At 48.7% G+C, this 25,173-nt stretch overlaps 1 protein-coding gene across 2 annotated transcripts in view; it reads right to left on the reverse strand.

The window, feature by feature from the left end:
* Nucleotides 1-25,173, reverse strand: part of TMED10 (transmembrane p24 trafficking protein 10) — a 44,737-nt gene that overhangs the window by 11,512 nt on the left and 8,052 nt on the right. For both annotated transcript variants that reach the window (XM_008271895.4, NM_001082408.1), the window contains 2 exons: nt 7,584-7,695; nt 5,580-5,653 (listed from right to left, as the gene is read on the reverse strand). In XM_008271895.4, the coding sequence (XP_008270117.1) occupies nt 5,580-5,653; nt 7,584-7,695 (186 nt within the window). The remainder of the gene's footprint in view (nt 1-5,579; nt 5,654-7,583; nt 7,696-25,173) is intronic.

The following is a 25,173-nucleotide window of genomic DNA, read 5'->3' on the forward strand; positions in this document are numbered from 1 at the left end:
TTTCATAAGGTGACTCAGCCCTTAGGGTGGCAGATCAATATTAGCAGCTTTCTACATTAGGGTCATCAAAGTATGTACTCAACATTGAAACTAGTAGCTACCGCCTGCCACAGCTCAGTCCCGGCTGCTCCTCTTCCGATCCTGCTCCCTGCTAATGCACCTGGGAAAGCAGAAGAGGATGGCCCAAGTGCTTGGGCCCTGCACCCACGTGGGAGACCTAGATGGACTTCTTGGTTCTTGGCTTCAGCCTGGGCAAGCGTTGACTGTTGTGGCCATTTGAGGAGTGAGTGACCCAGCAGATGGAGGATCTCTGCTTTTCAAATAAATAAATAAATAAATCATTAAAAACAAAACAAAACTAGAAAGCCCAGCTCTAAAATCAGTGTGGATGGAACCTCTGACTTCCAAAGCACACATGCCCTGTCCCACAATCCTACCTTAACGACGAGGCCTCCTCTCCACCACTGGTGTCTACACCGACCCCTTCTTCCCTAAAGATCTGTAGGAGGCACCCCCTCCCCCTGACAGCACAGCTCTCAATCATACACTGTCACATTCACAAACTGTTTGGACTTCTATCCTTTTTCTGCACATTAACTTGGCCGCTGAGGAAATTCAAACTATATTTTGTATAGTTCTAACTCCTGATGCATAGTGAACACTTGTAACATTCTATGCCTTGTTCAAAAGAGCCAAATTTCTGAGTCTTCAAAAAGTTCATGGAAAACACTTACTATGAAAAAATTAAACACAGATGTCAATTTTTTTGGTACCAAAATAAATTTAGTTTTTAATTCCATTTTTCCATGAACTTTCTGAAATCCCCTGGTATGTAACCACACCAGGGAAAGGTGTCAACTAAAATACCGTTTCTTAAGCCACAGGTGAGGATCCAGCCTCTGGAGAATCTCTAGATGCTTTTCTGAGTGGCGTATCAAGCCCCCGGTGAGAAGCTTCTACAGCGAAGCCAAACTCACGCAGGTTAGTGTGCCGTTCTGTGCCCTCCTCCACTGCCCTGCAAACACCAGGAGCGCAGCGGTCAGTGCGAAGACCATCTAGACTAACACAGGCAAGGTAGACACAGACCTGCATCCAGGACAAAGCCACGTGCCCCGGGGGTGGGAGATGTCTGAGTCACAGGCCTCTTCCCAAAGGTGCAAAAGGATGAACCGGGTGCCAAAACAAGTGCAGATGCCACTGGTACTCTAAGGGCTAAGTGCAGTTTAGGATGATCCACAGCCATCTGGCGCTTCCAGAACAGAGGGAGAAAGGAGCTGAAACCTACTGAACTCCCCAACTTTGTGTCAGGTGCTCTACCTGTCATGTCACTCAGTCGGTGTTAAGAAAGGGACTTGGGGGGTCTGGCGCTGTGGTATAGGGGGTAAAGCAGCTGCCTGCAGTGCCGGCATCCCATATGAGTACCGGTTCTAGTGCTGGCTGCTCCACTTCCCATCTAGCTCTCTGCTATGGCCTGGGAAAGCAGCGGAAGATGGCCCAAGTCCTTGGGCCCCTGCACCCGCGTGGAGGGGAGGAAGCTCCTGGCTTCAGATCGGCACAGCTCTGGCCATTGTGGCCATCTGTGGAGTGAACCAGCGGGTGGAAGATCTCTCTCTCTCTCTCTCTTTCTCTGTCTCTGCCTCTTTAACTCTGTCTTTCAAATAAATAAATAAATCTTAAAAAAAAAAAAAAAAAGGGGCTGTAGGATCCAGTATATGGAACCAAGAGTTTCTCCTTCCTGATGGCATTCTGAGAAAGAGATCTTTTAGAAAGTGTTTCGTTGGCTGGCGCCGCGGCTCAATAGGCTAATCCTCCACCTAGTGGCACCGGCACACCGGGTTCTAGTCCCGGTCGGGGCGCCAGATTCTGTCCCGGTTGCCCCTCTTCCAGGCCAGCTCTCTGCTGTGGCCAGGGAGTGCAGTGGAGGATGGCCCAAGTACTTGGGCCCTGCACCCCATGGGAGACCAGGAAAAGCACCTGGCTCCTGGCTCCTGGCTCCTGGCTCCTGCCATCGGATCAGCGCGGTGCGCCGGCCACGGCGGCCATTGGAGGGTGAACCAAAGGCAAAGGAAGACCTTTCTCTCTGTCTCTCTCTCTCACTGTCCACTCTGCCTGTAAAAAAAAAAAAAGTGTTTTGTTGTTGCTTCAACCAGGACAACCGTGTTTTTAGTGTATGTCTAACGACCAACTAAGAAACTCTAGCCTAAACAGGGTTGCACCCATGTTGAAAATGCTGACATCCACAGCAAGAACGGACACACACAGGTCAGGTGTCAGAGGACGCGTCAGACGGCTCCTCCTCTGTGGCACAGCACCTGCCTTCACTCCCCCAACTGCAATCAGCCGCTCTAGTTCACAGAGCAGAGCCTGAGAAGGGCGGGCTCACTTCCCGTGGGGAATCTAGAAACGCGACTCGCTCTGAAAAGCCAAAGAAAGACAGGGGTCGCGGGTCTCTCAAATACAACACAGGAAATCCGCAGTGCTTTATTTCTAAAGCAACAAGCGTTCTTTAAGGAATTCAAGCTGTAAGACTTTACGCTGCTGTGCGATCTGGCAGGTGTTCTGTCTACACAGCAATGCCCCAGTGCATGAATTAAGTCAAGCCTCCATAACAGCTCAGGTGGGTGGAGTGGTACTCTGCCTGGCTACGATGACCCTGACTGCCTTTGAATTTTGTAAGGCCATATGGGATTTCAGAAATAAAAAGTCCACATAATCGGGGGAGCAATGTACTGGAAGAGAAGGGAATTGAAGGAACGCACTACTTCTTGAATTGTAATACTGACGCCAGAGGGTCCAGACCCCCTGGAGATAGAGGTTCTCTGTCATTGTCAGGGCCAGAGAGCCAAATGCTTCAAAAGCTCGACACAGGCTCTGGTCATTAACTAGGGAACAAAGTGCTTCTGGTATCCGTGTTCTTGTCACAGATATGAGTCCAGGGACACCAACAGCCATTCTAAGCAAGGTTCCAGGGAGACACAGACTGCTCTTCTACTTGTGTCATGACCACTCCTCCTCTGCCTCTGTCTGGCCTGCTGTCTGGGGCCCGGAGGAAAGTGGCGGGGGAGTTTCTCAGGGAAGGAACAGAAGCTCAGAGCTGTGTGGTAACCATGTGCGTAAAGAAAGGCTCAGGACGTGCCAGACGCGGAAGCAGGAAGCAGGCAGAGGAAGCCCTGTGGTTTCCTTTCTGCTAGGGATTCCCTTCTTGGGTTAAGGAAGAGGTCAAGAAGATAAAGCCCCTTTCCCAAGGCCGACGCAGTCCAAGAATGGTGGCAATTCCAGGAAGCGCAGCAGCTCCAAAACGTCACAGCACAGTGGTGTCCAGGTGGTTCTTTGTGTAAACCCCTGGAATGGCACATTTTCAAAGGTAGCAAGCTCGGCCTGATGGCTCGTAAGGCAGCAGGTGTCCTGTTATTCAACATAAACCCCTTAGTGCTAGCCATTGCGTTAGAGAAAAGGTTCCAACAGGTAGAATTCCGTAGAGCAGGAATTTAGAGATTGGACTGTGGCGGGGAATGGCAGCAGGAAACACAAACTAGAAACCCTGCTACTCATTCTTCCACCTCTGACTGTAACGACCCTCCTCTTACTGTTCTATACGTTAGAATAGCCTTCACATACATTATACTATATCAATACAATTTCATTCTTCTGAATCAGAAAAGTTTCAAAAGATTGCTTAGGCGCAGGCTAGTAGCATGGTGGTTATGATGCTGTCTGGGACTCCTGCATCCCCTGTCGGAGGGCCTGGGTTCAAGTCTCGCTCTGCTCCCAATTCCAGCTTCCTGCTAAAGCGCATGGTCAGAGGCAGCAGGTGATGGCTCAGGTAACTGGGTCCCACCACTGCCACCCACATGGGAGACTTAGACTGAGTTCTGGGCTCCTGGTCTTGGCCTGGTCCAGTCCTGTGTTATTGCAGGCATTTAGAGAGTGAACCAGCAAATGAGAGAGCTATCTCTCTCGAAGTGAAAAATAAACAAATGAAAATGTTAAAAAATTTTCAATTTACTCTTCAGTTGATCAAATAAAGAGGCTCTCTTGCTTTATTTCTTGTAATTAAACGACCCTAAAGACAGAAACAAGCAATTCACACAGTTCCTACCCGGAACTCTCTTTTGATCATTACTGTCTCACTTGCTCATACTTACTGCTTCCAAATAACTCTATCCAGTTTCACTCAATTGAACACTTGAACAAGGGAGAAAAAGAAAAGACCCAAAGAACTGCCATTGTTGGACTCTTTCCCGTTGGGAATGAACCGGTCACTTCCAGCCTTCTTCCATTTCAAGATCCTTCCCTTCCGAAGCCCTGACCAGAGCGACTGCTCCTGTTTCACTATTCCTGGAAAATTCTCCCAGATCACCGATGCAACTTTCATTTATTTCACTGATATTCTTCAAAAGTCATACATTTCCTGCACCCACTTCTCCCTGCCCTCAGGTACCGTTCTGCTGGGTAAAAAATATTCTTATCTTGTGTAAAGATCAATTCTCTGGGCTTAAACAGTGCTGTGGTTTTTCAAACGTGCTCTTCATTTGAAGAACCAACATTCTGTGCTGCCCCCAGGGTCCCTCCAACAGCTATGACAAAGGCGGCTCCTCATTTGAACCACACCCCCCTCCAGCCGCCAGGACCGAAATGCCAGCTCTCCTTACTCTACAGACCCCCCTGCTGTGGGCGCCAGGCGCGTGCTGTGGCGTCACTCACTCTCACTACCCCTGGTCTCCTGAAGCTTCTTCCTCCTCCTTGCCCTCTGAAATTTAACTGAAAGCTGTTTTTGACTATTATTTCTTTTTTTTTTTTTTTTTTTTTTTGACAGGCAGAGTGGACAGTGAGAGAGAGAGACAGAGAGAAAGGTCTTCCTTTGCCGTTGGTTCACCCTCCAATGGCCGCCGCGGCCGGCGCGCTGCGGCCGGCGCACCGTGCTGATCCGATGGCAGGAGCCAGGAGCCAGGTGCTTTTCCTGGTCTCCCATGGGGTGCAGGGCCCAAGCACCTGGGCCATCCTCCACTGCACTCCCTGGCCACAGCAGAGGGCTGGCCTGGAAGAGGGGCAACCAGGACAGAATCCGGCGCCCCGACCGGGACTAGAACCCGGTGTGCCGGCGCCGCTAGGCGGAGGATTAGCCTAGTGAGCCGCGGCGCCGGCCTTTGACTATTATTTCTTACAGACAGCACAGTTGTTCAAGATAAAAATGCTCTGACCTGCCCCCCCCCCCCCGCCCCGCCCTCTTATACGTATCTGTCCTTCCTGGAGAATGTCTTAGGAATGACAAAACAATCCCTTTTCTTGGCCTCGGATGTTGCCACACAAGTGAGCTCCAGCTTTTACAAAGTCTAATGCTACAGATCCGGCGTCTGCCTCGAGAGCTGGCGCGTGTGCGTGAGTGTTTTATCACACTAATATTTCTACGGGACAGTTGGCTCAATCCTCCGGCCGACAGACCAGCCAGGACTGCTCAGGCTGGCTGTCACGTGCCTGCCGAGAAACCGCTGCGTTCTGGGCAGCCCGTGGCCGGGCTGGGTCACAGGCACCCCGCGGCGCTGCCGCCCCGCCCCCGCACCGGGGCCAGCTGCACATACCTCTTCGTAATTTTTTGCCTCCACTCCGTGCTTCATGTCTAGGATCACGAGTTGGTCAGGTATCCGCCCTGTTCCTGAGAAAGAAATCAAAGGATTCATTGTGCGGAATATTTTAAATTCCGGGAAATCACCCGCCCACCCTCCTTCTCCCTAACCCCCACCCTCTCAATAGAGGGAAAACAGCCGCAACCCCTCCCCCTACTCAGCGGCAGAAAATTCCTGGCTCTGGCTAAGATCACAAACATTCCAGACAAAGCCTGGATCTGTGTGTGGGGCCGGGAAGCCGCGAGAACGTGCTGCTGGCAGAACACAGGGACTTGCCACCGGTGCTCCAGGGCAGTCGGAGAGGAGAGAGGAGAGGACACACAGGCATCTGGGGTGGAAAGAAAAGTCACAAGCCAGGCCAGCGTAAGACCACGAGGTGCGGAGACGGAGAACCACAGGCTGGGGGGACCAGCTTAGGCAAAAATGCCCATTTCTACATCTGACAAGATTGCTCTGTCAGATTCTGAGGGAGGTCAGGCTCAATTAGGAGCATATGCCAAGCTTGCATTTCCTTAATGCAAGCCTGAGTATTGAAAGGAGCAGAGCTTCTATCGAATATTCCACTTTACTACAAAAGCATAAGGTCCATTTCAACAGGAGAAGAAAACCTTATGGAGCTATTCCCACTAAACCTTTAGACAGAGAGCAAGGTGTTCCTTCTGCTGGTTCACTCCCCAAATGGCCGCAACAGCCAGAGCTGCGACGATCCAAAGCCAGGAGCCAGGAGCTTCTTCTGGGTCTCCCACGCGAGTGTAGAACCCAAGCACCTGCTTTCCCAGGCCACAGCAGAGAGCTGGATTGGAAGAGGAGCAGCCGGGACTTGAACCAGCGCCCACTGGGATGCTGGCGCTGCAGGTGGAGGATTAACCTACTACACCACAGCGCAGGTCCCTCCTTCCTCATTTAAAAAGTTGTGAAACTCAAGTAGCTCATGTCCCACTTGGCCCAACTGATCAAGATAAATCACTTCCCAGCAGAGTCTTCCACTATCTCCCTGCTTGTCACGTCACACTGCTAGCATCATTCACACCCGACTGAAACCACAGAAGAACCGTAAGCCTATCCCTCTAGCTGACATGGTCCTAAAGGGTCTCCTTTGTGGAAAAAAGACCCTTTAGGAGTTCTGCTCTCTGAATTTGCCTGGTAAATAATTTTTTTCTTTTTAAAAAAGATTTAATTTGTCGGAGGAAAACTCCAAGGAAGATGCAGAGGTCCGCACGTCCCTCCCCACTCGTGCACTCTGTCTCCCCACTGCCCTCTCTCCCTAGAATGATGCATCTGTTACAAACAGTGAACCTGCAGCGCCCGGTCACTATCTCACTAAGCCCAGAGTTCACAGTCAGGTTCCCTCCTGCCAGAGACTCCAGCTGAAACGTCAGGACACAGGTACAGTAACAACATATCCACCAATATTTACTCCACCTAGAAAATCTCTTAAAACTACAAGGTGGCCGGCGCCGCGGCTCACCAGGCTAATCCTCCGCCTTGCGGCGCTGGCACACGGGGTTCTAGTCCTGGTCAGGGCGCCAGATTCTGTCCTGGTTGCCCCTCTTCCAGGCCAGCTCTTTGCTGTGGCCCGGGAGTGCAGTGGAGGATGGCTCTAGTACTTGGGCCCTGCACCCCATGGCAGACCAGGAGAAGCACCTGGCTCCTGCCATCAGATCAGTGTGCTGCGCCAGCTGCAGCGCACCGGCCGCGGCAGCCGTTGGAGGGTGAACCAACGGCAAAGGAAGACCTTTCTCTCTGTCTCTCTCTCTCACTATCCACTGCCTGTCAAAAAATAAAAAAATAAATAAAAAAAAAATTAAAAAAAAAAAAAAAAAAACGAAACACAAGGTATCAGGTTTCCACCTGACAATAAACACCGCAAGGGCAACTAGGAATCAAGTGTTGGCCACAGCAGGGGGTGATTCGAGTTGGAGGCCATGCCTAGTCCAGGCAAACACGCTGATTACTTACCCTTGCTCTCAAAACACACTTCAAACATGTCATAGTCTTCCGTGGTAAAGGCAAATTTCCCCTTGGATGCATCCTCCTTGGAGTACAGGATGTGGCCAGCAGAGTCTGTGATCTAAAATGGAAAAGAACAGGCAGCAGGTAACTCTCAGGCAGGGCTCTCAGAGAACTGGGGAGGGCCGGCGCTGGAGATGCCTGCAGCCCATATCTGAGTGTTGGCTGGAGTCCCGGCTCCTCTGCTTCTGACCCAGTTTCCTGCTAACACGCCTGGGAAGGCAGCAAATGATGGCCCAAGTACTTGGATTCCTGCCACCCATGTGGGAGACCAAATGGAATTTCTGGTTGGTGGCTTCAGCCTAGCCCAGCCCTGGTTGTTGCAGGCATTTGGGGAGTGAATGAGTGCATGGATGATCTTTCTCTGTGTGTCACTCTGCCTTTCAAGTAAATCTTTAAACCCAACCATACCACAGGCTAACATCTGTTCTCACCAGGGGATGTCCTACCACACCAAAACGTGGACCCAGCCAGTGTTCCAAATTACATAAATAGGGTTTATTGGCAAAAAGTTACTTTATATAGACATAACCTATACATATCACAAAAGTGAAGGTGGACAATTACCAGAAGAATCTACAAGAAGGAAAACTCTAAAAACACATTTCTTTAAAAAAAAAAAGGTTTATTTATGTATTTGAAAGGCAGAGTTACAGAGAGGCAGAGGCAGAGAGAAAGGGGTGCGGGGAGAGGTCTTCCCTCTGCTTGTTCACTCCCCAGTTGACCGCAACTGCCGGAGCTACACAGATCCGAAGCCAGGAGCTTCCTCCGAGTCTCCCACGTGGGTGCAGGGGCCCAAGGACTTGGGCCATCTTCTACTGCTTTCCCAGGCCACAGCAGAGAGCTGGATCAGAAGTGGAGCAGCTGAGGCTCGAACCGGTGCCCATATGGGATGCCAGCAATTGCAGGCCGCAGCTTCACCCACTACGCCACAGTGCCGGTCCCCCAAAACACATTTCTTTTACAATGAATCCTGCTGACACAGGGGTGGGGATGGAGAATGGAATTCAGGTACGTGATCTGAGAACAGAAGGACAAGGAGGCACGCACACAGAGGAAAATCCGGGCAAGCTGGTCCTGCAAACTGCATGTTAGTTGTGTCACTGGCTACAAAGGGCGGGAGCAGGACCTGGGGGATAAACAAGAAGTTTCTCCTAGAAAGGGCAGCACTGCCTTCCACAAATGATTACTCCTTTCTTGTAGGTTCTTATCTTTAATTTTCCATATTTAACTGCTCCCTAGAGAATGCGGATAAGCATATGCTGTTAAGTGAAGGGCCACGTATGAAGCAAGGGAAAGACTTGCTAATACAACAGTTTAGATCCCAGGCTTCTTTTATAAAGCACATGGCAAAAGGCACATTTCATCACCTAAGAGAGGAAGCTACTTTGCAACGTGAAATCCAAAAGAAGTGGCTTCATTACATTAAACAAGATGTCCTACTATTATCTGCTAAAATGGAGCTCCCGGAGCTGCTGGCGCTGTGTGGGATGCCCGCATCCCATGTTGGAGGGCCTGGGTTTGACTACACTTCCCATTACAGCTCCCAGAGAATGCAGAAAGGCAGTAGGTGATGGCCCAAGTACTTGAGTCTCTGCCACCCATGAGGGAGACCTGGATTGAGTTCCCAACTGTGACTTTGTCCTGGCCCAGCCCTGGCTATGGGGGACATCTGGAGTGAGCCAGTGAATGGGAGATATCTCTCTTTCCATTTCCGTCTTCCAAATAAAAATGAATGTAAATAAATAACAGAATTATGGGGCCGGCGCTGTGGCGCAGGGGGTAAAGCCACTGCCTGCAGCGGCAGCATCCCATATGGGCGCTGGTTCGAGTCCCGGCTGCTCCACTTCCAATCCAGCTCTCTGCTATGGCCTGGGAAAAGCAGCAGAAGATGGCCCAAGTCCTTGGGCCCCTGCAACCCACATGGGAGACCCGGAAGAAGGTCCAGGCTCCGGGTTTTGGCCTGGCTCGGCCCTGGCCATTGTGGACATCTGGAGAGTAAACCAGCAGATGGAAGCTCTCTTTCTCCCTCTCTCTCTGTAACTCTTTCAAATAAATAAATAAATAAATAAATAAATAAATAAAAATAAATAACAGAATTATAGGTGAAATTTTAAATAGGAAAACTGAACAGCACATATTTAGCTTATATATTTAAAAGCATTTAATAACAGTAGTTATTTTGAGATTTCTTTATATTTTTCCCCCTTATTTTTTAAAAAATTTACTTATTTATTTGAGAAGGAGAGCTACAGACAGTGAGAAGGGGAGACAGAGAGAAAGGTCTTCCTTCCGTTGGTTCACTCCCCAAATGGCTGCAACGGCCGGAGCTGCGCCAATCTGAAGTCAGGAGCCAGGAGCTTCTTCCTGGTCTCCCACGCAGGTGCAGGGGCCAAAGGACTTGGGCCACCTTCCACCGCTTTCCCAGGCCATAGCAGAGAGGTGGATTGGAAGAGGAGCAGCCGGGACTAGAACCTGCGCCCATATGGGATGCTGGCACGACAGGCGGCAGATTAACCTACTGCGCCATGGCGCTGGCACCTCCCCCATATTTTTACATAGGCATATATCACTTTGGGTCAAAAATAATAACAAAGCTAATCCATTTTAGGAAAAAATAATAAGTAGAGAAAAATGATCGCTAGATACAAAACATTTGAAACAATAAGTCAATAAAAAGGGTTATGGCATGTTTTCTAAATTCCCTAGTAATAACAGTATTTGGTATTAATGAAGTGTTTTCTGCCACCTAACAGCATCCATTAACTCATCAAGCATTTAAGATACTTAAATCTGTCTGGTCACTAGGGAAACAAAGATAAGTAAGAGTTTCTGTCGTCAAAAAGCTAAAGGGTCTAAATGAGGAGAGGGATAAGAAGCAAGACTGCTGGGGCTGGGGCTCTGGTGTAGTGGGCTGAGCCTCCGCCTGCAGTGCTGGCATCCGACATGGGCGCCAGTTCACGTCCCGGCTGCTGCTCTTCTGATCCCGCTCTCTGCTGTGGCCTGGGAAAACAGTCGAAGATGGCCCAAGTGCTTGGGCCCCTGCACCTGCGTGGGAGACCTAGAAACTCCTGGCTCCTGATCGGCCCAGCCCCTACTGTTGCAGTCATTTATGGAATGAACCAGTGGAGAGAAGACCTCTTTCTCTGTAACACTACCTCAAAAATAAATAAATAAAAATCTTAAAAAAAGACAGCTTCATTGTGGTTCTGATTTGCATTTCTCTGATTAATGATGTTGAGCACCTTTTCATGTATCTATTGGCCATTTGTGTGAGGTGACAGAATGTACAATCAAGTTAAGATTTATTTACTTATTTGAAAGTCAGAGTTACAGGGAGGGTGAGGCAGAGGGAGAGGTCTTCCATCTACTGCAACAGCCAGGGCTGGGCCAGGCTGAAGCCAGGAGCCAGGAGCTTCTTCAGGATCCTCCACTGTTTTTCCAGGAGCATTAGCAGGAAGCTGGATGAGAAGTGGAACAACCTAGCTGGGACTTGAACTGGTACTCACAGGATGCCGGCACTACAGACGGCAGCTTTACCTGCTTTGCCACAGCGCCAGCCCTTTGCTGGTTCGAGTCCTGACTGCTCTACTTCTGGTAAAGCTCTCTGCTGTGGCCTGGGAAAACAGTAGAGGATGACCCGGCAGAAGCTCCTGGTTCCTGGCTTCAGATGGGCACAGCTCCAGCAATTGCGGCCATCTGGGGAGTGAACCAGCGGATGGAAGACCTCTCTCTGTAACTCTGCCTTTCAAATAAATAAGGAAGGAAGGGAGGGAGGAAAGGGGAATAGCTTTAATTGCGATGTGAGAAGTACAGGGCTGGAAGTACGCACGGGTGCCAGAGAGGGCGTTCTGCAGGCTCACAGAGCAGAGTCCTGAAGGATGACTTTCAGCGAGGAAGAATGGGTAGACGAGATGGCAGATATGCAAGCACGGGGTGGGAACGTGCAAAAGCCAAGAAACACGAACGGCAGCTTTGGATTTCCTGGATGAGTGCAAACCACAGCTCAGAGTCCTTCCACGCAGGGCCCAGCACTCCCCACCTCAGACATCAACAGGCCTCCACAGGTGACTCCCCACCTCAGACATCAGCAGGCCTCCACAGGTGAAGACCTGGAAGGCAGTAACTCCTAAACAATCTGCAGGGCAAAATTCGGGCCTGAAGATTCCCAGTGGATTCTTGTTTATGTGATATGTTTCCTGAACCAGCTGGTAGAAAAAGCGCAAAAAAGACCCCTTTCGGATCTTGCATTCACAACTATTATAGGACAAGGGTCGGGGAGCAAATCCCAGAGTCACGAGTGGGCCCCAGTGCGCCCGCCACTGCTTTCTCCGCCCGCCCAGACCCCAAAAGCACAGTGACGATTCTATTTATTTTTTATTTGACAGATAGTTAGGGAGGGAGAGAGACAGACAGAAAGGTCTTTCTTCCGTTGGTTCAGCCCCCAAATGGCCGCTACGGCCGGCGTGCTGCGCTGATCCGAAGCCAGGAGCTTCTTCCTGGTCTCCCATGTGGGTGCAGGTGCCCAAGCACTTGGGCCATCCTCCACTGCCTTCCCAGGCCAAGCAGAGAGCTAGACTAGAAGAGGAGCAACCAGGACTAGAACCCGGCGCCCACATGGGATGCCTGCGCCATAGGCAGAGGATTAATCAAGTGAGCCACGGCTCCGGCCCAACAATGACAATTCTCAAGGGCAAAGAGGAGGCCGGCGCAGCGGCTCACTAGGCCAATCCTCCGCCTTGCGGCGCTGGCACACCGGGTTCTAGTCCCGCTCGGGGCGCCGGATTCTGTCCCAGTTGCTCCTCTTCCAGGCCAGCTCTATGCTGTGGCCTGGGAGTGCAGTAGAGGATGGCCCAAGTGCTTGGGCCCTGCACCCCATGGGAGACCAGGAGAAGCACCTGGCTCCTGCCTTGGGATCAGCGCGGTGCGCTGGCCACGGCGGCCATTTGAGGATGAACCAATGGCAAAGGAAGACCTTTCTCTCTGTCTCTCTCTCACTGTCCACTCTGCCTGTCAAAAAGGGGGGGGGGGCAAAGAAGAAGCTCAAAAAATTAAAAAGCAGCAGGAATACAGACTTACACTCCAACCTGATCTACAAACTCTGATTTGGGTTTGGTTTCTTCGAATAAAGTTGTAGACTATACAGAACTTCTCCAAGATGAATCTGTGTAAAGTAAGTCCAAGATTTGCTCACTGTGCTGCTATAATTCTTAAGAGAGAAGGTAAGATTTATAGGTTGTTAGAAATGTTTATAAGTGAAACTGGCAGAAGACAACAGTAAGTGAGTACCAAGGTTGTAGCAGGGGACAAATCATCAGATTTTCTGTCATGTACACACTCAGGCAAAGAAAGAGATCAGTCACTAGCCTAGGACAAACCACCAATGAAACTGGGCTTATCAGATTTAGCACACATTTGCCCAACTGCCTTATTTCCTGGAAGAATAGATTATAATCTTTTTGTTTTCTCCTAAGATGTTAAAAGTGTCCTTAAAAATTTTTTTAATTTAAGGAGAGGAGTCTCTCTAGATCATAGAGACTTAAATGTAGGTTGTAAAACTTCTATTAAGTCATTGGTAAAAAAAATAAAAATTCTTCATGGAGTACCTTGCAAAATGAATTAAAAAGTCTGCCATAGGGCCGACGCCACGGCTCACTAGGCTAATCCTCCGCCTTGCGGCGCCGGCACACCAGGTTCTAGTCCCGGTCGGGGCGCTGGATTCTGTCCCAGTTGCCCCTCTTCCAGGCCAGCTCTCTGCTGTGGCCTGGGAGTGCAGTGGAGGATGGCCCAAGTGCTTGGGCCCTGCACCCCATGGGAGACCAGGAGAAGTACCTGGCTCCCGCCTTTGGATCAGTGCGGTGTGCCGGCCGCAGCGCGCCGGCTGCGGCGGCCACTGGAGGGTGAACCAATGGCAAAGGAAGACCTTTCTCTCTGTCTCTCTCTCTCTCTCACTGTCCACTCTTTCAAAAAAAAAATTAAAAAGTCTGCCATGTTTCTCTGAAAGAGTCCACAACAATCCACACTTCCAATTCACACTCAAAAGGGGCAAAAACTGTTTAAATTGCCCATTTCCATGTAATACTGAGAAATGCAATCATGAAGAAGCATTTGCTTTGTTCTCTACAATATCTGAAACATTTTGAGAGATTTCTTCTATGGCAGACTCAAATGCACACAAGAGGCTGAACGGAAAAGACCCAGCACTCCAGTCTGGTGACCTTTCATCAGCATGACACTTACCTCCAGAACTGTGTGTGACGATGTGCACACGGTCCCTTGGGGCCTCCACCTTTCTGAACTCTCCTAAACCTTCCGCAGACACAGCCACAGGAGGGTGTTTATCTGGATATTTGGAAATCCAGGCAGATAACGTGACAACTGAACTTTCAAGTTGGGCTAACTCATATGGGCTCTTTTAACAGATCCTATGGTTTCTCTAAACCATTAGGTTTCCTATCTAGTTTATGTAACTGCAGTTATTTAGAAACCGATCCACTATTATGAAACAAACAAACAAACAGAAAATCAAGTCCCCTAACACCAACATCATTACATAAACCAGCAAGTAGGGGCTGGCACTGTGGCATAGAAGGTTAAGCTTGGCCTGCGGTTTGAGTTCTAGTTGCTCCACTGTTAATGCGCCTGGGAAAGCAGCAGAGGATGGCCCAAGTGCTTGGGCCCCTGCACCCACATGGGAGACTCAGAAGCTCCTGGCTCTTTGCTTTGGCCTGTCCCAGCCCTGGCTGCCATTGCAGCCATTTGGGGAGTGAACCAGTGGATGGAAGATCTCTGTCTCTCTCCTTCTCTCTGTATTTCTGCCTTTCAAATAAATAAATAAACCTTTAAAATGCATACACACACACATACACACACCCCAGCAGGTAGCTAAAATTAGGGAATAGGAAATTGGGCCAAGCTCAGTGACTAACCAGAGCTGGCAAAGTCTAACACGGTGAAATGATGGTTTTTAATTTCTTTTAATTAAAATGTTCTGATTACAGATCACCTTAAAAGATGATCTGGTTTCTCAAGAATTGAGAGGTTTTATTTTTCAACTTGGTTATATGTGAAACATTGCTCCTTTTACCTCCTATAACAGCAAGCCAGTATTCTTTTCTTCCCTTTTAAAAATAAAATATTTATCATAAATTTCTCTAATTAAACAAAGGCAATAACAAGCTTTACAACTTGCCTACATGATATCAAGGAATAGGAAGTAATAAAGATTTGTTTCTAGATAACACCTTCTGAAGAAAAGCAAACCAAAGTTCACAACTCCAAAAGTAGAGAAAAAAAGTGTTAACTGCACGCGGAGTAGCTGGTCTCGAGAATATGGAGTGCTCACACTGAGACTGTTAGGCGAGTGAGAAGACAGGGCGCCGGAAAAGGGACTCATTTGGAACTGGATTTTCTTGGCAGAAAAGGGTTCTTGATCAGGTGCTGCTCCGGAAGCCTGCCCCCATGCCTTTACCAAACCTTCCAGATAATACCCTGCCTACTTCAGAGGGATCTGCATGTAGCTTAGGCCAATAAAGCAATCATGAACAAACCAGAACAGAGTTCACCTGGAGGAAGAAACATTTAGGCATTATCAACGGCCTGAATTGAGCAAACAATATCTGGACAATAAATTTGGCTCCAAGTTTTCTGGGAACCAAGATTAAAAGACTAGAAGAGAAACAAGTTGGGTCGCATATCATTTGTTTTCTCATGAAAGCTCACAGATTTGTCTCAGGGACAATTTTCCGGGAACTAAACACAAACAACAATTTGTCAGGAATATCCTTGTAGAAGAGCTGTGACCCACATTACACTCCTCCTTTTCAACCATGGCCTTGCTGAAGACCCAAGTACAGTTCAAATACACTCATCCGTAAGGGTGAACGGCCTGATGGAGCGCTGAGGTGGGACCTGTCAGGACCAGAAGAATGTCCCCGTGCCCTGCTTCTCTGCCGGGCTCCTTGGCGCCACCACGGTTCCCCCTACCCTAACCCACCCCTGCAACTCACAGCATTCCTGCCTTAGCCTAAAGCTGCAAAAAGGAAGGGACCACCCCTGGCTCCTTGCCACCACCACAATTCTTTTTTTTTTTTTTTTTTTTTTTTTTTTTTGACAGGCAGAGTGGACAGTGAGAGAGAGAGACAGAGAGAAAGGTCTTCCTTTGCCGTTGGTTCACCCTCCAATGGCCGCCGCGGCCGGCGCGCTGCGGCCGGCGCACCGCACCGATCCGATGGCAGGAGCCAGGAGCCAGGTACTTCTCCTGGTCTCCCATGGGGTGCAGGGCCCAAGCACCTGGGCCATCCTCCACTGCACTCCCTGGCCACAGCAGAGGGCTGGCCTGGAAGAGGGGCAACTGGGACAGAATCCGGCGCCCCGACCGGGACTAGAACCCGGTGTGCCGGCGCCGCTAGGCGGAGGATTAGCCTAGTGAGCCGCGGCGCCGGCCTTGCCACCACCACAATTCTACTAAAAAGAAAGGGGGGGTGGCACCATACAAAAAGATGTCTTAAAAATAGTCCCTTCCACTCTGGTCTCAGTTACTCGTCTGTTCTTCAAAACGAGGCCAAGGACTCCTGGGAGAAATGGCCGATCCTAGGGCTGGGGCAGGCCAGAGAGTCTTGCGGTGCTGGGAAGAAAGCAAGTGCTCAAAAACAAAGGGACAAGAATGAGGGCAAAGGAACAGAGAAGCCAACTGAAAGAGCTCCCAAATTGGAGCAATGAAACAGTCACGGGGGTGGACATTTGTCCTGGTGGTTGAGAAGTCCACATCCCACTCCAGAGTGCCGGGTTCCACACCTGGTTCAAGCTCCTGATCCCAGCTTCCTGCTAATACAGATCCTGCGAGGCAGCAGCAATGCGCGGGAGTTGGGGTCCTGCTACCACAAGGGCGACCTGGATCGAGTTCCCAGCTCCGAGCTCCGGCTGGGGCTGCTGAGGGCTTTTGGGAAGTGAACCAGCGGATGAGAGTGCTCTCCCCCTCTTCCTCTTTCTCTGCCTCTCAAATAAATAAAGTAGTAGTACTGGATTAAGATCCAAAGTACATAATATCCATGGATTGATACTGATATAAATGATGGATGAACAGAGAGAAGAGACTAATCTCCCGTGCGAAGCTGTGCCCAGGAGGAGACACGGCCTAACCCTGCACTCCTTCAGGGCAGGCTCCTTCCAAACAACACAGCAGAGAGAGAAAGCGGGAAAAGGAGTAACTTTCCAGTGGAGTATCCTGACAAACAGTAACTCAGCCTGACGCCCTAGGTCAATTGTTTTTATTTATTTATTTATTTATTTATTTGAAAGGGAGGGAGGGGGGTGAGAGAGACAGAGAGACAGAAATCTTTCATCTGCTGGTTTGCTCACCAAATGGCAGCAAAGGCCAGGCAGCAGCAGACTGAAGGCAGGAGCCGGGAACTCCTATCCCAGTCTCTACATGGGTGGCAGGGCCCAAGCACTTGAGCTCTCTTTTGCTGCCTTCCCAGGAGCATTAGTGGGGAGCTGGATTGGAAGAGCAACTGGGACTTGAACTGGTGCTCTGATAAGGGACACCAGCATCGTAAATGGTGGCTTAATCCACAGTGCTGGCCCCACGCCTAGGGCAATATTAACAGTGATAAACCATGCTGATATGGGATGTGGTCTTCCTCCCCAAAGCCCTAACCCAAGTCTTATCATTAAGAAAAACGTCAGCTAGTGCAGGGCAGCTTACCAAACCCTTGACTAGTAAGTACTCTCACAACTGAGAGCCATCCAGAACAAAGGGAGTGCGAGCAGCTGTCACCAAGTGGAGGAGCCCAAGGATGAAATAAAACACCACACATCCAGAAAAAGGACATTAGTGAAAAGCGATGGAGCTCCGAATTAGGTGTGGACTTGGGTCAGTTAACTACAATAGCAACACTGGTTCCTTCACTGGGACAACATGAATAAAGATGCTAGCAAGAGGGGGACGTGGGTGTGAGGTGTATGGGAACTATCTTCACTACTTTTCCCACAAGTCTCAAACTGTCCTAAAAGTGCGTGTCTGTGTGTATGTGTGTAAATTATCCTGAAGGAGGAAGCCAAACATAGAGACAGGTACCCACCTCTAGATTCTCGAAGAATGTAGTCTACTCAGAGCCAGGCAAACAACTATTTTCATACACTTTTTATGAGGTACATGCACACAGTTCACCTGGACAAGTCTACACTTACTCATGTGAGATGACTTACGGCTCATGGGGGAAGTGACAAGAACACTGACACAGGTCACACACAGCTTTCATTTGCTGAGTCAGCTCCATACCCCACCATCCAAGAATATCTTCCCCTTGATTCTATTAAACAAAATGGGGCGGGGGGACGAGGTTGCACTAGTGTTGTGCTCCGCTCTCGATCCAGATCCTGCTGATGGCCTGGGAAGAGCAAAGGAAGCTGGCCCAAGTATTTGGGCCCCTGCCACCCACACGGGAGACCTGGGTAAGGCTCCTGTATTCGGCCTGGCCCAGCCCCAGTTGTTACAGCCATCTGAGGAGAGAACCAATGGATGGCAAATCTGTCTCTCCCTCACTCTCTCTCTCTCTGTAACTCTGCCTTTCAAAACAAATAAATCTTTAAAACATAAACATAGGCGCACACACACACACACACACAAAACCTCTTTGCTGGAAACAGCAAAAAGTTAATCAACTTGGGAGTCTGGTGTAGCTGGTGAAAATCTTTTTTTTTTTTTAATAATTATTTTATTTATTTGAAATTCAGACTTCAGAGAGAAAGGTAGAGCCAGAGAGAGGTCTTCCATTCGCTGGTTTACTCCCCAAATGACCGCAATGGCCAGAGCTGAGCTGATCCGAAGCCAGGAACCAGAAGCCTACTCAAGGTCTCCCATGCAGGTGTAGAGGCCCAAGGAGTTGGGCCATCCTCCACTGCCCTCCCAGGCCACAGCAGAGAGCTGGATCACAAGTGGAACAGCCAGGACTCAAACCAGCACCCATATGGGACACCAGCACTGCAGGAGGCGGCTCCAACCCACCGCACCACAGCGGCTCCTACTGGTATTCTGTCTTCTTCAGGTTTATGATCATCCGTTCTGGTATGATACTGAGTATATAATTATCTCACGGATAACCACTAGCCTCTCAGTTCCTGACTAACTAGAATATCTATATATTGATTAAGAATAATCTGGCATAGAACTGCCTAGCCTTTTCTCTCTGCAAAACAGGATAGCATAAGAGTTACTAGAGAAGGTTTCTAGAGTCTGACAAGTCACAGTTGCGATACTTACTACAAAGCCTAGGGCATGCCCCTTAACCTCTCTGTGTCTCATTTGTAGAATAAGGACAGCTTCAGCTTGCTGTGAGGTCTACATGTAGTACAGGTGAAATGCCTAGATCAGTGTCACATTGCAAGCACTCAAAAAAGTTACTATTATTGTTGTCATTGTTTTTATTATTATATTAAAACGTTTAGTTAGTGGTACACAGGATTCCCCGGACATTTAAGTCATTAGCTATAGTTCTAACCTACCAATACCCATGTCTGGCAAACTAAATAAACTACGTTGACCAAACCTAGGAATGATTAGGGCCTAGGTGGTTATGGCATGGAAACAAACAGAAAAGGACAGACAAGGTCTATCTGGGTCTCTCATGTGAGTAGCAGGAGCCTAAGCAACTGAGTCATCACCTGCTGCCTCCCAGGACGCATTAGCAGGAAGCCGGACTGGAAGCAGAGTGGCCGGGACTCACACCAGGTGCTCCAGTACGGCATCCCAAGCAGCAGCCTAACCTGCCGTGCCACGTCTGCCCCACAAGCGAATCTTGAGCCAACGGCTCTACTGGCACCGGTTCTAGTTCTGCCCACTCCACTTCCAATGCAGCTCCCTGCTAATGCCTCTGGAAAAACAGCAGAAGATGGCCCAGCCCTGGCCACTGCAGCCATTCGGGGAGTGAACCAGTGGATAAAAACTCGCTCCCGCTCTCTCTCTGTAACTCTGCCTTTCAAATGAACAAACAAATCTTTAAGAAAAAAAATTGCAGTTTTAGCCCAGAAAAAACAGTATCGGAAACATTTAAGAGACTACTACAAGTTACCACCATGTCTAAAAAATGAAGGGCAATGGGCAACTGATAACCTAGAAGCCATATTTAATGAGCATAAAATGAATTTACCCTATCTTTCAAACAAGAATAAGTACCCAGTCAATCAATTCTATTCCTATAATCAAGGGATCACATCTAGGTTTTACCCAGAGCAAAGAAAGGCCACCACAAGCTACTTTTGAAATTCTTTCAAATTTCCAACACAATTCAGTGATAATAAAGCACAGTACAGAACTACTGTTTAAGCTAAAATATGACCATCGAGGCCAGGAGGCTTTTTGTGAAAGTGTTGAAACCAGAAATGGAAAATTTCCAGGCACTGGTGTGATAATGGATAGCTGCTCTCTTCCTGCTTCTCTCAGCATTCGCTACATTAACTTAACACAAGCAATACGTCATGCTTGACTGGGGCACGGTGGGTGGGGGCAGAAAAAGGGAGGGGGGAGGGAAGGGAGGGGAGGGGGAACGGGAGGCCAGTGGCTGCCCTAGCAAGCCTGCTGCGGGGGTGAAGCCAGAGCCAGTGTTTTTTTTCATACTGTTTCAAAGTTATTTATGGTAAAAACCTCCAGCATGACCCTTTGAAGCACAAACAAAGCCTTGTTCTTTCTTAACAACTAGTCCCTTGATTTCCCACACGTTATGCTGAACAATGAGGTTGGGGGCACAGGATAAAGCAGATGACATCAACCTCCCTCAAGTCAGAGGCTTGTTTGGGAGCCCAAATTCTGGTCTGCGGCCAGCTGACGGATTTCACAGAGGGCTCCACTGTCCAGGGTGCCAGCCTGCGTATGCACATGGGGGAAGTGGCGCAGGATCAACCGCCAGTCAGCAATTCATACAAGAAAAAGCACTGAGGCCACTGTGTCCGACTAGGTTACCTTCTAAAGTTGCTCCACTTTCCTAGAAACGAGATTCAGTCTTCAGAAGCCACCCGAGAGAGATGGTGCAGCAATTTCAGACTCTATACAGACAGCCCCTCCTCTGTATCAGCTCCAAACGGGGAAGGCTGTGCACAAGTGTTTACTAAATACACATCTAAATGAAGAAACACACTCTTTACCTTATAAGGAGAAGGAAACACTAGACAAGGTTTTAATTAAAAGCTAGAAATCTTGTATATTATACAAAAAGAAACTAGATTTTAACATTACTGGCTGTTAATATACCAATTAGCCTTCTGTACTGAGCCATCCAGTTATTAGTTTGCTTATAACGCACTGGACATAAAATTATAAATTTGACTGGTTGCTCCTCTTCCAGGCCAGCTCTCTGCTGTGGCCCGAGAGTGCAGTGGAGGATGGCCCAAGTCCTTCGGTCCTGCACCCGCATGGGAGACCAGGAGAAGCACCTGGCTCCTGGCTTCGGATCAGCGCGGTGTGCCGGCTGCAGCAGCCATTGGAGGGTGAACCAATGGTAAAGGAAGACCTTTCTCTCTGTCTCTCTCTCTCTCACTGTTCACTCTGCCTGTCAATAAATAAATTATAAATTTGAAAAGATCTTATTTTCCCCAGTAGAAAAAGATCAGCCTGAGGAAGGGTCCACAGAGTTGTGTGTGTGTGTGTATTCGAAACACAGAGATACACGTACCTGCACTAGCCAGCGCTGGGAGGCAGGAACTCAATCCTTGTCTCCCATGTGGGTGAAAGGGACCCAAGTACTTGAGCGTTCATCTGCTGTCTCCCAGGGTCTGCATTAGCAGGAAGCTGGAATTGGGAATGGAGCCAGCCACTCCCATACAGGATGAGTGTCCCAACCAGCAGCTGAACCGCAGGTCTAAATGCCTGTGGAGGGCAGTTAGTCACAAAACAGGGGCTGCTTTCAGGGAATGAGCACCGAGCATCCACCTCATTTCTTTCCTCTCTAACTCAGAGCAGCTCTCAGTACAGAAGCCTGTAATAATAAGCTGAAATATTATCATTCCAAATAACATAATCTGAAAACTATCACATATATACTACCTTTTCATACAACTGTTGGTGAGGGAGGAAAAAAGGTATAAGCCAATGGTTTCCCAACTGCCAAGTTGCTTCTTCAAAAATTTCAGGCTTAAATAGATGGTAGACCTACGACTTGAGGTGAACTCTTCAAATGCTATCTGGCTTTCTAATCTATAAGCTAGTTGGGAAGGGTTAAGACTGTACCATCCAAACTTTAAAATTTCATTTCGCAACACGAGTTGTTAATTAGCATTAGCACTCTTGAAAAGCGACCATGAAAAAAGGTTAGACCAATTATACTCTTTGGAGAAGCTGAAAATGTTTAAGAATAACTGAAATGATTACCACTAGGCTTTTCCTTCCCTTCTGGTTATAATTATGACAACTCCTCACAATTTAGGCAACAACCTGCCATTCTCCTAAAAAAAAAAATCCATCCTCTAATTTTCACTATTAACAAACACTCTAATAAATGGCACTGGAGCCTATTAAATCACGTGGTATCATCTAGTCTTAATGAAATGTGGGTTTCAATTCAAAAATCAATAGAACTAAGATTTTAAGTCCCTACAATAGAATTTTATTATGGTTTTGAAGTAATGGGAAAACATCTATATTCACAACAGTAAGTTGATACTTCCTGCTTCAATTCTGTACAGCAGTCTTGGTATCTAATAATACATAGCCTAATGTAGCCTCATTTTGTGAAATGATTGGGAAAGGGGCTTGAAGGATACTCAAGTAGAATTCTCAACAAGGTGCATCTCAGTATAGCCCTGAAGCCACAATCTTTGCAGCGGAGTCCCACACACGCTTTCAACCCATTTCTCTCTCTGCTCAGAGACCTCCCTTGACCACTCAAACACTCTACCCCATCAATCCCTACCGTCTCCTATGCTTGACTTTTTGTCACAGTACTTCTCACTACCAGAAAAAATTTTTAACTTTATTATTTATTTATCTGAGAGGTAGCGAAAAAAAAAAGGGGGGTGGTTCTCATCCAGTGGTTCACTCCCCTAATGCCTGTAACAGCTGAACCTGGGTTGGAGCCAAAGCTGGAAGCTGGGAATGGATGGCAGGAGCTCAATTACTTGAGCCAGCACTGCTGCCTCCCAGGGTCTGCACTGGCAGGAATCTCGAGTCAGGAAGCAGAGCTGGGAGTCAAACCCAGGCATTCTGAGGTGGGACACAGATGCCAAGAATTTTTTTTTTAATTTACCTGAAAGTCAGAGTTACACAGAGAGAAGAAAGGCAGAGAGAGAGAGAGAGAGAGAGGGAGAGAGATAGGTCTTCCATCCAATGGTTCACTCCCCAATTGGCCTCAATGGCCGGAGCTGTGACGATCTGAAGCCAGGAGCCAGGAGCTTCCTCTGGGTCTCCCACGCAGGTGCAGGGGCCGAAGGACTTGGGCCACCTTCCACTGCTTTCCAGGCCACAGCAGAGAGCTGGACAAGAAGTGGAGCAGAGCCGGCGCCGCGGCTCACTAGGCTAATCCTCCACCTAGCGGCGCCGGCACACCGGGTTCTAGTCCCGGTTGGGGTGCCGGATTCTGTCCCAGTTGCCCCTCTTCCAGGCCAGCTCTCTGCTGTGGCCAGGGAGTGCAGTGGAGGATGGCCCAGGTGCTTGGGCCCTGCACCCCATGGGAGACCAGGAAAAGCACCTGGCTCCTGGCTCCTGCCATCGGATCAGCGCGGTGCGCCGGCCGCAGCGCGCCAGCCGCGGCGGCCATTGGAGGGTGAACCAACGGCAAAGGAAGACCTTTCTCTCTGTCTCTCTCTCTCACTGTCCACTCTGCCTGTCAAAAAATAAATTAATTAATTAAAAAAAAAAAAAAAAAGAAGTGGAGCAGCCGGGTCTTGAACTGGCGCGCATATGGGATGCGCCGGCGCATCAGGCTAGGGCGCTAACCCACTGTGCCAAAGCGCCAGCCCCAAGGAATTTAACTTGCTTTTTGTTCTGTTCCCCCAGAGAACTCAAGGACTTTGTTCTCTGTTCATCCTCATGTTCACAGCCACGTCTGGCACATACCAAATATTTAAAAAATACTCACTGAATGACCGACCGGACAATCACAAATACTCAAGAACTCCTCTCATTAAAATATTCTGTATCTGGTCACTTCAGTGACATAGAGGACGGGGGAATCAGATGAGCAATTCAGTTTTCACTCAGCAGAGAGGAAAGAAGAGAGTGCTAAAACCCATGCAGGATGAAGACCCCACCCATCTCAATTAGTTCTCCAACAATTCTATGAGAGCCAGCATCGCCACCACACAGATGCGGGCCAGGAGAAGGGCTAAGTGATTCCTCAGCACCACTCGTCCTCTGAGTGGCGGAGCTGCTGGGATTCCCACTCAACTGACTCCAGATCAGGCTCCTCCCACCAGACCTTCTTTCCACAGCTTCTCAAGAGCGTCTCCAGAAGGCTAAGGTACTTAGCTCAGTTGTACAACACTGTGTACATGAAACTGGAGACAGAAGATGAGTGAGATTAAGGAGTTCACAAATTAAGCACCACTGTACACGAAAAATGCCATGTCAAACAGGAAGCATTGGAAGGCACAGACTGATCCAGGTAAGAGAACACAGTATTCAGAAGCAAAAACTGTAAGGCGTTCACTATGGTAGAGTCAGGAAGTAAAGAGGAAGGAAGGGCGAGAGATCACAGTTTAGGCAAGGACAGCGCCTGCTCCTTAGGTGGGCGGAAGTCCTGCAGGCCAGGCACGATACAAACATTAGACACAGGCACTGCAATGGTGAAGGAGACAGTCTGCTCAAGTCTATCAGAGAAGCTGGGCGCAGAATTGCGATGATTTAACTCAGGTGTGCTCACTGGACATGAAGATGACAGTATGACAGGAAGACATGAACCAGGTTAATCCAGGCACTACATTTAGGAGATCCTTTGGAGAGACTGCCTTACCCAGAGCAGCCACCAAAGGCCAAGCCCCGCTGGCCATGCTGTGCAGTACAGAAGGTCTCTGGTTCCCCTCCTATCTCAACTCAAACTGTAGCCACTCGGAGCCCCGGAATGCAGCTTGGTGTGTAAAAAGGAGCCCTTGCACTTCAGAAGCTGAAATGAGGCACAGTCTGAGCCACAAGCGGTCAAAATGTAACAAAAAGAGGAATTAAGAGAACAGACACCCGAAAAAGATTACGAACTGTACTAAGGGGTTGGATCTGGCCCACAGATGCTTCTGCGGCCTGCGCGTACATTACCTTTTGTAACGTGATACCCAGCTTGTGCTCTCTAAAAACCATTCCCCACAAAAAGGAACTAGAAGCTCTTGGAGGAATAGATGCTGAGGTCAGGGAATGGCCATATACAAGATAAGCCAAGGATACCTTGTTGTGCCACAAGACAAGGAAATGACAAAAGCCTAATGAAATCCTGTCAGAAAGAACAGGAGCCAACGTGGCTCCCAAAAGGGATAATTTGATCATAAGGAGTGGACGCAACCAACTAAAACACAATGACTCTAAAAACCAAGCAACCTTTAAATAAACTTAGTATAACATTAA

This window comes from Oryctolagus cuniculus, chromosome 20 (assembly GCF_964237555.1).
Source record: "Oryctolagus cuniculus chromosome 20, mOryCun1.1, whole genome shotgun sequence".
NCBI classification, from domain to species: Eukaryota; Metazoa; Chordata; class Mammalia; order Lagomorpha; family Leporidae; genus Oryctolagus; species Oryctolagus cuniculus.